At 45.5% G+C, this 15,326-nt stretch overlaps 1 protein-coding gene across 5 annotated transcripts; it reads right to left on the bottom strand.

Annotated features, from left to right (window-relative positions):
• Nucleotides 1–171: 171 nt before the first annotated feature.
• Nucleotides 172–14,963, bottom strand: GOLGA7 (golgin A7). Of its 5 annotated transcripts, none has more exons than XM_083184751.1 (6): nt 14,833–14,963; nt 11,434–11,562; nt 6,249–6,401; nt 4,741–4,842; nt 3,551–3,600; nt 172–478 (listed from the first exon to the last, which is right to left on the bottom strand). In XM_083184751.1, exons 2-5 carry the CDS (start codon nt 11,539–11,541, stop codon nt 3,556–3,558), a joined length of 408 nt encoding a protein of 135 aa, XP_083040877.1. In that variant the 5' UTR covers nt 11,542–11,562; nt 14,833–14,963; the 3' UTR covers nt 172–478; nt 3,551–3,555. The 5 variants fall into 5 exon arrangements, with proteins under 5 accessions (XP_083040877.1, XP_083040878.1, XP_083040879.1 ...); XM_083184752.1 differs by having other exon boundaries at nt 172–1,284; nt 3,551–3,594; XM_083184753.1 differs by having other exon boundaries at nt 3,551–3,594.
• Between the last annotated feature and the right edge of the window lie 363 nt (nt 14,964–15,326).

Genomic DNA, 15,326 nt, shown 5'->3' with positions numbered 1-15,326 from the left:
TAAGCAAGGGGTACGGGAGAGAAAAGGTTGGGAAAAGTTATATAATTACTGGAGGCGACTGGGTTACGGTGTACGGGGTCACTGCATTCTGCAAGATCATTCAAATGTGTATGGAAAAACCTTCTTAAAAATAATCACCGTGATATTACAAGTAAATGACAGATTCCACAATTTCTCTATAAATTAAATGTTTATTTATAATAAATCCAATACATAAAAGCACTTTGTTACATGACTTAATATACACAAGATGGAAGATTCCAATAGCATGAGCGGAGGATTACTAGAGACAACCAGATCTTCCACACAGCCAATGGCTGAGCTGTTCCGCTACCAGCGGCTTGAACCTAGTGTGGCCGAGTAGGATTCAGAATTGCCAATGGCCGCAAACACTGCACTGCCTGGTGTCAGATGCGTCAACATCACGCGCCTATGCTCCTACACAGATGTTCCTTATCCATATGTGGGCTGCAGTCAACTTGGAGATCCGAAATGTGATAAAAAAAAAAATAACAAAATGTTGTTTAGGTCAAGATATCAGTTTTGTTAATGACATTTCTGACTTTCAAGCAGAACACGGGGAAGTCAGAAATCCAATGTCCTCTTCTGGTACAATATAAAAACAAGAGGTACAATATAAACATCATATCCAAAAGTGAGAGCAGCTATTATAAAGTAAAGAAAAATACACACTATTCGGTTGGGCAATAAGAGGGAATGACAATTGTTTAATTAATAGAAATTATATATAAAGGGAAGGGATCGCCTCTGTAGAGTAATACATTCAGCCCTTATAGGACTGATGACTGACATTCGGCCATAAGAAAAGTGAGGTCCATCCCCCACACACCACCCGCCATCCATTACAATACGCCAAATCCTGGGCCATGAAATGAATTTCTTCATACTATTGTCCTTTTCCATCCTTACAATCTACCACATCCACTCTACAGCTACTAGAATACAAAGGGGCCTGCCAAGGAAGATGCCGCAGCATAGTGGGAGATCCGTACAGCGTTCACAACATTGGCACTACGCAGAGATTCTCCACGGACGCCCCTTCCTGCGGAGCCATATTCACCAGTCTCTCCTCGTAGCCTGGCCGAGTGAAGGATCAGCCAGAGAGAGCACGCTGGCAGGGGCATAGATTGGCACGGCGTCCACGGGGCACAATTTGGAGAAATCATGAAAGGGTGCACTGCAGACACAGGAATGGCAACTGAAGGAATGTTGGGGAGGACGGTGATTGCGGTGGAGAGTATTTACAGCGCAGAAGTCGCTCACCTAGATACATAAATAGACACAAAGCAAATGAAGTCATTACAGATACGGACTCAGCGTGCAAACTGACAATCACAGTAAGAGACAACAATAAAAGTATGTTGTACCGTCATTAAAATACAGATTCAACTGTATTGTTTATTAGAAGTACAGATCATTTCCATTATCTCTCTCCTTGGTAATATGGACCTTATACACACCCTACACGCCGAGCAGAAGGTGCCGGGCAGCACCATTAGCATATGGGAATGCCTAGCTTTCCATGGGCGTTCCCAGGCTAATGAGGCCGTGACGGACATGTGGGGGGCGGGCAGGTGACATCACCAGATGCCAGCTGCCCACCCTGTTCTTGCACAGAGCGCCCGCAGTTTAGAGTGACTATATAGGTCTCTCTGAACTGCGTGCACGGGAGAAATCATTCGATGGTCGGGGACCATCAAATGATTTCTCCCCGTCTGCGAATGGATGATTATGTAAATCATCCATTCGCAGCCGTGCGGGGGGGTCATGCGTTCACAGCCGTGCGAGGGGGTCGGACGGCGGCATCTGATGGTCAGTCAGAAGAAGGTCCTAGGTTGGGAATGATCATGTATCACTTCTGACAACTTAAAACCAGAGAGTTTCTAAAACTCAGATCATTGCAGTCCAGGTTGTAAGGATATCTATGAGTCCAGATGTTTCAAATCAAAATCATCGAGGTTCTATTGAGACTCCTGTGCACAATCAAGCATGAATAGCCTTCAAATCTAGACTGTAATAGCAGATGGGTGCCGGACGGGATCCCGACAGGCATTTACTAGACGTCAGGATCCCAACTGTCAAAACACAGACAGCCGGGTTCCCGACGGCCACCGGCTATTTTCCCTCGTGTGGGTCCACGACCCCCATAGTGGGAGAATAGAATAGGTGGCGAGCGGATCCCGACTGTCGGACCCCTGTACCGCACCCTAGCAGATTACCTCGTCATACATGAAGGTGTAAGCCTGTATTACACATTCCTACAGAACACATTGGGGGAAATGTACTAAGATGGGAGTTGTATTTCAGATGGGATGTTGCTATGGGCAACCAATCAGCTGATATATATGATCTTCTAGATGGTGCTAAACAGATACGTAGCAGTAGTACGTTTTGATTGGTTGCCTACAGAAACATCACATGTGAAATAGAATTACTAAATTTCACTGATCAGAACTGCACTAGCTCGGTGGTCAATTCACCTAAACCAGTAGTTCCCAAACTCTTGGGTCTACATTCTAAACCTGAGAGGTAGATAAAGTACCAGCCAATCAGCTATTACCATGTCAAAGGCTGTATGTAATAAAAAGTACACAAGCTGGTTTGTTGGTACTTTATCTCTAGCCACTTTCTCTCCAGGGCTTAGTAAATAGACCTCTTGATCCTCGGGGACGCCTTGGCAAGGGGGCAACTTTAATCACCAACTGTCAAATCTTTAAAATGCCATAGGTGACATGAACGGTTAGTGTACCTTGAAGACCAATGGGGCAAATATATTTTACCTGCACCTATCGCGCGGGTAGAATGTTACCTTTCTTTATTGAAGAAAAGCAGGAGCGCCGAGATGCATTGACATCTTGGAAGCCGTAGGGGGGGGTGAAAACTGGTGTCACAGTCAGACCCATGACAGTGCATCAGCCTAGTACTGATACGCGGTCGCTCCTCAGGGTAAGCTCACTAGGCATGTGCAAGATGTTGTTACTCATGCGAGATGTCCTGTGCAGCCCGAAGCAGGCAGTTACTGAACCCAGGGACAGCGATGTCCCTGCTGTGGTGTATGGGCTATGACATCTGCAGCGGTCCATACCCTTAGTTGCAGGTGTTGGAACCATCTGCATACACTGCACCTCACATTGGTGCACAATCTTGTGGTTAGAAATGCTGAGCTCACTTCTACATACATGTGGGGGGGTGGGGGAGGAAGCAGCACCGGCTAACAACTGCAATAATAACGCTTCTCCCCATCTACCCCCCTAACAGCGCTGCTAGTTGGGAACAGTAATTGAAGTCTAAACACTTTATCCCTTTTTAATCTTCTACATCCAGTAAAAGCCATCATTATAAGCTGTGGCCTGACATCACATAGCTGCCTATATTTCCATCATTATAAGCACCTGATAGCTGAGGTGTCCTGTTGTACATTGGGACCCTTTCACGATGAACAAATAGTTCTTCGATGACTAGTTTCATATCTTTTGTCCTGCAGTAAAACAGATCTACAGAACCTATGAAGCCGTGGCATGTGACATACCTGTCCTATCTTCCGGTCAGGCTTCTGTCCTCGTAAATTGTGATCTCAATCTGCAAATGATGTCAAGGAATATGACCTAGAACACTGGAGCCATGGAGATTTAGCTGAACAGCCCCTCTAATAGAACGTGCAGAAGCTGCACCGGTTTTACACAACCTCATGTAATAGAGCTTTTAGCTGTGTGAGAAAGAACGCCGCTGCCGAGTGACACCTTGGGCCATCTTCTAGTGATCAGTAGAATAGACACAACAAACAGGTTGGATCCTGCTGTTCAGAATGGTGGCCAACAGAATCAGTGTTTATTCTTGCCAATTTGAAGGAGATCTGTGAGATGTGTCATTTAAAACCATCAGTCACCTCTGTTAAAGCAGTTAGAAGACTATATAGAGAACAGGCATGGGCAAACTATGGCCCTCCAGCTGTTGTGAAACAAGTCCCATCATGCCTTGCCACCGTTTTGCTAAAACGGTGGCAAGGCATGACGGGACTTGTAGTTCAAAACAGCTGGAGAGTCACAGTTTGGCCATGCCTGATAGTAGCTATCTTCTGTTCACATCTACAAACATAGATGGCCTTCAGCGATCTCATGCAGCAGCTTGTAGTTTTATAAAACCTGCAAAACCACAGGTTGCCCAGGCCTGTACTGAGACAGAACCCATGTTCCACTCGTTTCCTCTCTCCTGTATTGACAATCCTGTCCACACATACAGACCATGACTCCATATTTGCAGGCCAGTCCTGTTACCACAGTCATGTCACTACAGGAGAGATTGTCTGCTGTTGGCTCCTTGCTGTAATACGGCAAAGGTGGGAAAAGCTGGATGAGCGCACAGACTCCTAAAGAGGGCCATGGGCTGGTATAAAATACGCTGATTACGTATAAGGCACAATGTATTTTAAGCATTCATTCATGGGCATGGAATAGGGTCTCTACACATCTGTGGGGTTTTAGGAAATCTGCCTGTCATAGTACACTGATTGAAATTGCACTGTGTAGAGAATGGGTTCCTAGGATTTTATAATGACATTATAATACACCATACAGAAAAATAAATGCTAGAGAACTCAGCGACCAGCTGCTTAAATAGTACCAGTGTTCCACCACGGATCTGACATAACTGTCTCTCGGCTCACTTGCCCTTTACATGGCTCTGCAGAAGCCATTGGTAGTAAAATGCAGCAAAGGATACCACTCGGAGACCCCTCTCTATGGGGTCAGTCAGCAGCAGACCTTGGGGGGCATAAATCTTCTCATTCTGCTCCTGGATATACTTAGCAATTTTCTTCAGAACCTGGAAGATAAGGGGAGGGGAGTATACATTATATAAAAGGTCATAAAGTCATAGGAACCCGAGGGGACGGGCACACAGTAATGGTGAGCATGCCTCCTGCACACATCATAGAGCAGAACCGGTTTCCTCCAATAGTGCATAAAACAATAAAATTTAAATCAGCAATCAGCTGACATACTGCGTACCCCAGCAGGCAGCAGAAGGGCCACAAATAAACTACATTAAAATACAAAGAGCCCGTGGAGGAACAATGCAGCCCAAAAAGAACCAAAAACAAACATAAAAGTAAAATAATAATAAAGCTGTAAAGGCATCACGTAACGTCCGCCCTCACCTGATGTCACATCCGGATCCTCTCCATAAAAATAATATAGATTCTATCCTAAACCCACTTCCACTTGGCCTATCACCTGTCAACGTGTTCAGCTACAGGAGTCCTGAACCTTGTTCCCAGGAAACCTTTAAGCCAAGCTGTCAGGTGCTGGCTAATGCCTGGCTGCCATTATCAGCCAGCTACAAACCCAGGGCCACCCTACACCCAGATTCCTGCAGTGGCTCTGTCCTTCGGGTGAGGGCAACAGGTGCGCGCTTACTAATCCTGTATCTGTAATGGGCTGTGCCTGTGTAGTATGAGACAAATGGGATAGGACTGATATGGTTTGCAGAAGGAAGCCACCAATGAAGTACTAGCAAAGACCATGGCTTGCATCACACCAAGGTAACTTTTAGATGTATAGAAATGTCACAACTGTGTTTTGTGAGGGGACGGGGGTATCCAGTGTTACCAGAATTGATCTGAGCACAAGTGAACATAACGGCAGCACACGGGTTAATCCACAGGGAGAGGGATAAATACATAACCCCTCTGCCTAGGAACACATTTGTATGCTTACACTATATACCTCTCACAGAGGTGAATTCATCCAAATCAGCCGCTTTCTCTTAGCACTTAGGAAGAGCTGTCCAAAGCCCCAATATTTACGGTCAGGGTGAGAACACAGACTGCCGCCTATTAACCACTTTGGTGTCGGGCGGCAAAGTGGGTGTAGATGGGAGCACGGTCGTCTTCTACTTAATGGCAGGGAGGGGGTTTACCAGAGTCTGGGCAGCCCTGGCTGAATAAATAAATCCAGGATCTGTCTGTACGTGGCAAACTATTTCATCTAGGAGCTGCTGAAAGGTCTCGATTCATTCTCCAAAAAAACTAATTTAAACACAGCTTACCGGGAATAAAAACGGCTCATTTTATATCCGCACTAAGCTTTAATTCTTCAGGAGAATAAACTAATCCGGATGAGTTTAAATGAAGTCAAGGAGGCGGCTAGGGGGCTTCCTTTAGCGCAGTTTGGACTAGTCGCGCGCCATAATCCGCACTGGCCTTGCGGTAGGACATCGGGCACACCCACCTTCTCATAGTGCGTCTCAATGCACAGGAATATGGTGTAAGCGGTGAGGCAGGCTAGGCAGCCCTCCAGGTAGGACTGGCCCCCTAGCTTCTCTGCCTCTGCATACAGATTGTTCAGCGTCCGCACGGTCTCCTCAAACTGCTGTCTGTCCACCTAAAGAAGGAAACACAGGAGGAGACAGATGAGAATAAATACCCACTCAAATAGTTTTTTTTTTCAGTAAAATAAAAGGTGAGTAAGCAATAATAGTCACTGAGTCACTACAGTGTGCAGGGCGGGCATTGCGCAGACGCGGACCAGTAGAGTGGTTGAGCTGTCCAATGGAAAGGGTCATACATCAATATTTTTAGGGTTTCCTTCAGTGCACCAGAAGGGTGCCGTTTGTGAGGTCCTGTATAAAAATCCAACCTTTAAAAAAAAAAAAAGGCGGAAGCCAGATACACTACCTTGGGGTAGTATTTATTTCTATCTCCAAAGACACCAGCTTTATTTGTGTTACTTGAACATATGAAGTATTCCCTGATGTATTACAGAGCACCGCTGCAGATAGCCAGGTGTTTTTCACCCTCAGTTTTCCATGGGGGTTGCTTTACTTACCAAGAAATTCTATCTTCACATAACCTATGGGCTACTTTCTACGCCATTCACCAGGATTTCCCTGACACATAAACAATCAGCAGCCCATGCATGCGCAGTAGTATCCTGTAGCCCCTTTCTAACCTCTCAGAAACAGCTTTTTGGAGGCGCTGTGCATGTGCTTAAAGATACAAAAATGTAGGATCTGCCCAGATGTATCGCCACAATAAGACTAGAACTTAATATGCCCCATTTCACATTAAGCGGGAAGCCTGCTGTTTTGCCATCCAGAGCCGTATCAGTCATAATCAGTACAGACACTCCCACCAGCCCCATGATACTGAATCAGGCTTCCCATCTCCACAGAGACATCTTAGCCACAGGCCCACGACACTTACACAAGATGGAATATTTCCGTGCAATCACATGGCTGCCGACTTGTTCTGACCCAGAACGCCCATTCCACGCTATGACCAATCCAGCAATTCTCAATCTGGCTTAGCATCAGCCATAGATAAGCATAAAGGAGTAACCTTGCTTCTGCACATGTGCTGTGTGGTAAAACACGCTACTTACATTGCGGAGAACCACGCATCAGCTCCGAGCCACTAGAAAAAAAAATTCTGCACCAAGGGGTCTTTCCCCCCCCCCTGCTATAAATCAGGGGAGTTTCCAAAAGGGGCCCTCTTAGCAGTACACCCACAAACCACCAGAGACTATCTGTATTCCTCATAGCTATAGAAATACCCTTAAGGAGTAGTGAGGATGTATGCATCATGCAGGGGTAATATGCTCCATAAATTACCGGCAGAAGCCATAACAACCTGCTAATTGGGTTAATGTTTGGAGGATCATCTGCAAAGGTTTTGTGCTGTTCTTCCTCTTAGTAGGATAAATAGTTATCACTTTCCCAAAATGACACTTCAGCAATACTTCCATTTAACATGACCCCCCCCCCCCCTTCTCTGTGCATATAACCTCTGATCACCGTGTGCATGCATATACATTCCTATATAAACACTCCCACACAGGCACAGGACATAGCTCTCTGTGTGGTAGGACATATACCAAAGAGATCGGGACTGGAGACCTGACCTGCAGAAGACAGGGGCTGGGCCGTTTCATTTTTAGCTCAAACCGGAGCCAACAAAATCAAATCAGCCCTGGATCTCGTACAGAAAAATATTAGTTTTATGCATGGGATATTGAGACGCCCTGAGGCGGCAACGAGAGAGGATGTGGAATGTGGAGAGACAACACAGCAAGTGAATGGCGGGAGACCCGATACCGTCTGCATTACCCCTCGGCCTATATCGATCACTGTTCCCATTGTATATAGAGGAAAGCCGAGGATCACATTACCGGCATCAATTGTAGAATACAGCTAATGGCGTACACACATATATAGTACTAGGAAACAGAAATAAGGACAGTGTGCAGCCCTTTCTAGACTGACGGAAATATTTTCTTTATTAGTGATAAAAAAAAAAAAAAAAAAAAAAAAACATACAAATCATCCTCAGGCAAAACTTGATTTTATTTACATTTGTCACTACAGAATGCATGCTATTGCTCTCTGTTACCCAAAGGAATATTTGCTGCATTCTTTAAATCAAATAACTTTTGGGGAAAGTAGGTACAAAGATCACAGCTTTACCTCAAGTAACAAAGTGCGGCAAACCCATACATTGTAGCACAGACCATTAGCGTGGGATGGTGTCAGGATCCCAGTGCTTGGGATGCCTGTGGTCAGAGTACATCCCCCACCCCACTAACCCTCACCATTCCCCTTAGTGCCTAACTATCACCCCCCCTTAAGCCCATCCCTAACTGTACCCCCTTAGTGCCTTAACCCTAAACCTTACTCCCAGCATCCTAACCCTAAACCATGCCCTTACCCCTCCTCAGTATACGTCCGATCAAAACGCTGACAGTCATCGCTCTGGTGCCTGCCCTGGGAGCGATGTCAGGTTCCTGGCACTGGCCTTCAGATCTGTGTTGGGATACTGGCATCTGTATTGCGATTGCAGGCATTCTGACTGCAAGCATGCTAACCGGATCCTGTGAGAATCGGCGTTTCAGCTCTTTCACATCTTACAGGGACATCCGTTCCAATTCCCTTTCCCCACCTGATAATGGGCAGAGAATGCTGGAAGCTGTAAGGGCTATGAGATTTGGTAATTGCATCTCCTGTCAGACAACAGCTAGAAGTGTAAAGGCCCATACACACTGGGTGATTTTGGGCTGAAAGCAGCTCACGTCTACCATTTGAGCTGCTTTCAGTGTGTATGGGCCAGCGATGCGCCTCCAGTATCATTACCAGCAGATGAGCGGCGGGGTATTTGGCTATCTAGTGTGTATGCAGTGAGCGATTTCATTCCACCGATTTTCCCCATCATCGCTGTGTATACATGCTGGGCAAGAACACCCAGTGTGTATGCTATTTTAGAGAATGATCCTCATCTGGCTTAATTTAAAGTTAGGTACAGGTGTGTAAAGAGAGAAGTGGAGGCTATGCCACATGAGGGCACCATGTTCCCAGTGAGGTTTTTTTTAAATATGTGACGTTCCGTTACATTGAAATAAGCCGCCCTTTAACATTGAAATATGCCTTCCTCACTGAGAAAGAAGGAACAGGGTGCTACAATGCACACTACAAGTCTGAGGCAAAAACTTGCAGTTACTCCTCCAGTACTTCTCTTCCAAAAGGATACTGTAGCAGGAAAGCTAGAACATGGGCTATCTGCCCCAGCATTGTGCTCTGTAATACACTGCATCACATTTATAGCCTCCAATGTACAGCTCCACCTTCAGCACTATCTCAGCCCCGCTCACATGCTACTGATTACCTCAGAACAATCCCCGGCTGATGAATAGGAGCTCTGTCAGGATTGCATGTCAGCGTAATCCTTCCGCAGAGGCACAAAGATGATAACACACAACTCAACGTTTCAATGCCTCCCAAACTAAATAAGCAGCCCTGCAATGTTACCGGGGGAAAATAAACCCTGCAAATCCGATCGTGAACAAAAAGCTCCTAAGTGTTGGATCCAAGTCAGCAGTTCCTTCAGAAATATCATTTGACACTGCAGAAAATGGGCAAACTCTTAGGAAACTGAACATACCCGTCACTATCACCCACTCAGGTTAAATACACCAGCCAGACATTCACACCGCAGCCAACAATGATTTCATAATCGGACCATTTTCACTAGAATTTCCTTAAAGGACCACACAATCCTCAAAACGTAAGTGTGCATATACGAATCATAATATAATACATTGTTTGGTGCTACATAGACGGATAATAAAAACTAACGTTCTACTTTCCCAATCAACTCCATCACATGCAGCTGATGATGCTACCAAATCCTTAGTACAGTGACCTAATGGATTCTCAAGCTGGTCAAACGGCTGAGAATACAGTCATTTGAGCTACTTTGACATCACTGGCCCCATCCGAGGAGAAATGTAAATTGTGGTTAAGTTGGTTTGTGAGGCCTGGTTAGCCGTTATTATCAGTCTATAAGCTCCACCCATCTAACATGGCAGCCCCTGCTGCAGAGGTGTTAGAGCACCAATGACTTACTCTACATATGTATAATAAATTAATATTTCAGCAGGTTTAAAAAAAAAAAAAAAAATAACCCAGCCGGTTTAAAAAAAAAAAGTGCCAGTGTGCACATAATGACATCAGCCAAAAGAAAGAACACCTCGAAGTTAGGAGCCAGTAGCAACTGTTTAGCTGTATTGGCTACTTGGACGCTGGGATTTGTCCTGCCCCTTGGTACATTAAATATATATATATATATTTTTATATTACATCAGATTTATTGAATTTGTGTCTGATTATACTCATGCAGTTTTTAAGTAAATAACGACGCACACTGATTACATTTGGATTGACAGACTTTAAATGGAGTGATTGTCATACATCAGAATATTACATCATGGCTGGTGATGGTTATGACAAGTGTAACGACTGCAAACCACTAACTACCCTCAAGTTGGTCTTGCTAAGGCTAGGGAGCTAGAAGGAGTCTGCAAATGACAGCGCATATATAAGTGGTTAAGATTGAGCATACAGGTAACTAATCTGCCAGTCTTGTAATACCATGTGCGATAGTTAACAAAATACAGCGAAACGGCAGTAAGGAGTGGGGTTTATGTAGTCACATTTACAGAAATGCAAACCTTTAACCTTCCTGGCACATTACCCCCATAAGAATACAAATAGAAAGGAATTATGCACTTTCATAAATGACAAAAAGTTACAGCCAGCGCAGAACACGTGCAGCAAAATCCAGGGTGGTGATCAGAGTTTGTGTAACTTATATAGTACATGATGTTTTAGGTTATGCTCATAGGAGAAATTCTCCCCCAATTACAGGCTAAATGACATTTCAGCAACCACCTTAATGTCGCTCTTTGGGTTATCTAAAAGACTACAGAAAGCAAACCGGTAACACTGCACAGCGCTACGACATACAAATACAGAATAGACATAACTGATACAGACGGCAGCATCCTGATTTACAGGTTTTCCGATTGTTTATAACCTGGATGACATACAGCCAGGTAGCTTACATAGCTATGTTCTCACACATACCCGGGTCTCCAGCTCGGAGGGGAACTTGGTCTGGAACTGACACAAAGTGCCATTGGTGTAGTCTCTCTGGATGAAGACTTTACCAGCCACAGATGCCTGCGGTCTCATGGCCCAATCCAGAGGCACAATCTAAGGGCAGAAACACAGGAAGTAAGATCTGTTGTTAAACCTGTATTTGACATTGTACACAAATATGTAATAAGCTGGACGCAGACACTAAACTGTACATGGGATTCCAAATCCAGCTTTGGTGACAGTGACAGAAGCCATCAATCAATCTAAATTTAACTTTGGTGACAAAAGGGATTAGTATATACCTTGGAATGTGTTACATCAGCTTATATGAAGCACTCAGGAATACAGGGGCAGCCTTCATTGCTTAATTTTATTTTAAAATATTTATATTTTGCTTTTTGTGTATTGTACTGACAAGGAAAATAATGAAAAAATAATATCACTGGCAAAAAATAAAAGATTTAAAAGAAAACCCCCACTCTGTAGCAAATTTGATACACTATGTAATGGTATACCTTATGTATATGGGTATGTAGCAAATTTGCAACAGTATGCAACAAAGGATTAAGCCTGGTAAAGGGATGAAGTGGCCGGTTAAAATGTGCCAGCCGATCAGCTCCCAACTGTAAAGATACAGCCTGGGGTTGGCAAAAATGACAGTTAGGGGCTAATTGGCTGGTGCATTATCACTGGGAACTTTGGCGGTGATTCTCGATGACTCACAATATAGTGAGTTTAGCCCCGTTCCGATGTTTTGGGGACTGCACATGCTTTATTATGAGCATGTGCAGCCCCCTTTTGCTAATGGATTCGGCGACTTGCATAGTCGCAAGCATCAGGGCGAGATGTGGGCAGGGGGACACACAGCATTTCCTGGGCATGCCCACAAAAGCTGTGGGTGTGTCCAGGAAAACACCGGCGTCCCCATGCGAACGCAGGTGGGCCAATGCCTCCCAGGGGTGGCGGCTGACGACACAGGAAGTCAGCCGTCTGCACCATCTTCGTCCAGGCGCACCCAAATAAAAGGTCCATTTTCACTGACTTCTATTTGTGAAGGCAGGAGAAATCATTCGATGGCCGTTGATTATCGAATGATTTCTCCTGCAGCAGAGGCATGCCAAATGATGTGTTCTCGTTAAACATCCCCTCGCATGTTACCGATGGGAATCGGCAGCGGGGTGCGAGCGGCATCTCAGTTGATGGGTAAGCTCCGAAGTTTGCAGATTACCGTGCCAAGCTGAATTGGGCTTTTTATCGCTTCACCAAAGTTAACCTTTTAAGTGCCAAGTGAATGAAAATAGATGTGAAAATTATAAAATAAACTTTTTTTTTTTTTTTTTTAAATAAGAGTATATATGACGATAAGGAAAAACAGGCATATTTGAAATACAGAGATAGAGGCGATACATCATCGAATATAGAAAGCATCAAGACATCATTTTAAACATGTTCAATGAACATTTCAATGACATTAAAATTTATCAATGCATGAATACTGTCGTATGCAAGATGTTATTTACTATTGAGTGTATGTAACTACCCTGTAAACAGTAAATCTTCATAAATAAAGTTAAGTATTTACCAAAACAATATGAGTTTTCTTAATTTTAAGGAGATTCGCTTTGCACACTTTATACTGTTCCAACCTCTATTTCACATGGAAGGCAGTTGAAAAAAAAAAACAACTCATCAACTATATGATGCGTCAACCAGTATTTCGGCCTATTGACTAGGTCTAATGTCCGGACAGAGACTCAACCAGACAAGCTTGAAAGAGCTCTTCTTTAAAACACAACCCACCAGACCCAAAGGTGGGAACATTTAGGGAAATGTTAGGCCACAAACACGGCCAAAGGAAGGCTGCGATGCTCATTACACACATCGGTCATGCTTACTATACACATTATATAAATGATGGTGTTCCACAGCACTGATGGAAAATACCATTAGCTGAAGGTAGAGCAACAGCCTATTTTGGGCCACACAACTATCTATGCAGCTGGTTTCCAGCACCAGAAGCAACAAGTGGCCCGATAGACGCTGGGTAAAGTCCGGTCTGGGGGGGTGCCTGTCCGGTGGTGCTGCCTATGACACCTGTCACCAGGGAGAGGAGGAAGGAGAGAAAAAAACCTGCCTGTATGGGCATGTAGCAAAAACCAGAATGATCCGGACCATACGGGGAGGCTGTAATCTGCATCCCCCGGACAAGACAACCTACAGGACCGGACGGACACTTCAAGCTCCGGAATGCAGTGTGATGTCCAGTACAGTATTCCAGGGTCTTGCCCTGGACCAGTTTTTACTTAGTCCCCAAATCTCAGCACACCTTGCTACTGGGACTATGTAAAAACCAGACCGGACTACACTCCGGACCGCCGGACATCACAATCTGCAGTCTGGAGCTTGTAGGGTCCGGGGGGGTGTACTGTCCGGGGGGGTGTCTTGTCCAGGGGGGTCCCTGTGATAGCTATCACCAGGGACATGGGGAAGGGGTGATTACAGCCTCCCTGTGTGGTCCGGACCGTCCGGTTTTTGCTACATGCCCGGACCATGCAGGGAGGCTTTATTCTCCCCCTGCTCCTCTCCCTGGTGACAGGCAGCCCCCCCGGACAGGACACCCCCGAACAGGACAACCCCCGGACCGGAGGCTACAAGCTCCAAAATGCAGAGTTTGATGTCTGGTCCGGCGGTCTTGTCCTGGTCCGGTTTTCACCCATACCCCTTGCTACTCAAGCCAGAATATATGGCTCATGAAAGTGTAATAGATATAGGTTTACCATGCAATCCCGCTAAACTAGACCAGGCATGGCTTATACCCAGGTTCTGTGGCTGATTAGGTGGCATGCAGGGCAGGGTTGCCTACCTGACCCTCTCCTTCAGGGAGAATATGCTCTGCTCCTGGTCTTCCCTGGTAATGTATGATTGCCATCACCTGTGGGGAGCTAGGTAATTCATAAGAAAGGTGTTTCACCACAGGCGATGGTAATCCTACATTACCAGGGAAGTCCAGGAACAGAGCATCGTCTCCCTCATGGAGAGGGTCAGGTAGGCAACCGTGATGCAGGGATGTGGTCAGCAGCCACAGAACCTGTGCAAGTCATCACTGGGTTGGTTAAAAACGATACGGTAATCCTATATATGTAAACACTGGTCAGCTCCAGCCGGTGCTTTGCCCCAGCCAGTGAGCAGCGCCAGGGCGACACATTGTTATTAATATTAGCGGTGGCGGGGATACTGCTGCGTGAGCATTACCGAGCACTACAGAGCGGGATACGCGGAGCTCCGACAGAAGGAAGGCGACACGGGCAGCGCTAACGTACAGTGAGGGGGTAACAGGTACACGGCTATAAGAGGTGGAATGGATCATACAGATTCCGGACTCACCCGCTACTTCCGTCAACCGGGGCCCCACCAGCAGTGCTTTGCGGCAGCCGTAAAGAAAGCGACGAGAGACACGTGACCAGGAGAATTACGTGATCCCCCAGCGGCTGATAAAGTCATCTTTGACGCATGCGCAGCGCGGTGTAGTCGTCTTAATTCAGTCGTCCTGAGTAGAATAGTGCCGGGCGGCGTTAATAGCGCTGCTTGTATACCCCTGCTTGTATACCCCTGCTCCTGCCGTATCTATAGATCAGCAACCTTACGTAACTACATGATACTCCTTACTCCTGCCCCAAAACTCACCACAGCTGACCCCTCTTGTGCACTTTGAGCCGGATTCAGACCTGCTCGATAAGCAACGTATATTCATTGCTGACCCTTTCATGGGTCTTCAACCTGTGGCCCTCCAGATGTTGTGAAACTACATGTTCCAACAAGCATTGCCACATTTTTACCTATAAGAGCATGCTAAAACAGTCAGTGCATACTAGGACATG

Source organism: Crinia signifera, chromosome 4 (genome assembly GCF_055691185.1).
Source record: "Crinia signifera chromosome 4, ASM5569118v1, whole genome shotgun sequence".
Lineage (NCBI taxonomy): Eukaryota > Metazoa > Chordata > Amphibia > Anura > Myobatrachidae > Crinia > Crinia signifera.
Note: the sequence above shows the minus strand (reverse complement) of the source record. Positions and strands in the feature narration are given on the sequence as shown.

Excerpts from the sequence above, each read along its gene's own strand:
- GOLGA7 (XM_083184751.1), bottom strand. The coding sequence starts at position 11,541 with ATGAGACCGCAGGCATCTGTGGCTGGTAAAGTCTTCATCCAGAGAGAC. Across the intron at positions 6,402-11,433 it reads CCTCCGAGCTGGAGACCCGG|GTGGACAGACAGCAGTTTGA; the intron begins GTATGTGTGAGA and ends TTCCTTCTTTAG. Across the intron at positions 3,601-4,740 it reads TAGAGAGGGGTCTCCGAGTG|ATTGAGATCACAATTTACGA; the intron begins GTATCCTTTGCT and ends CATCATTTGCAG.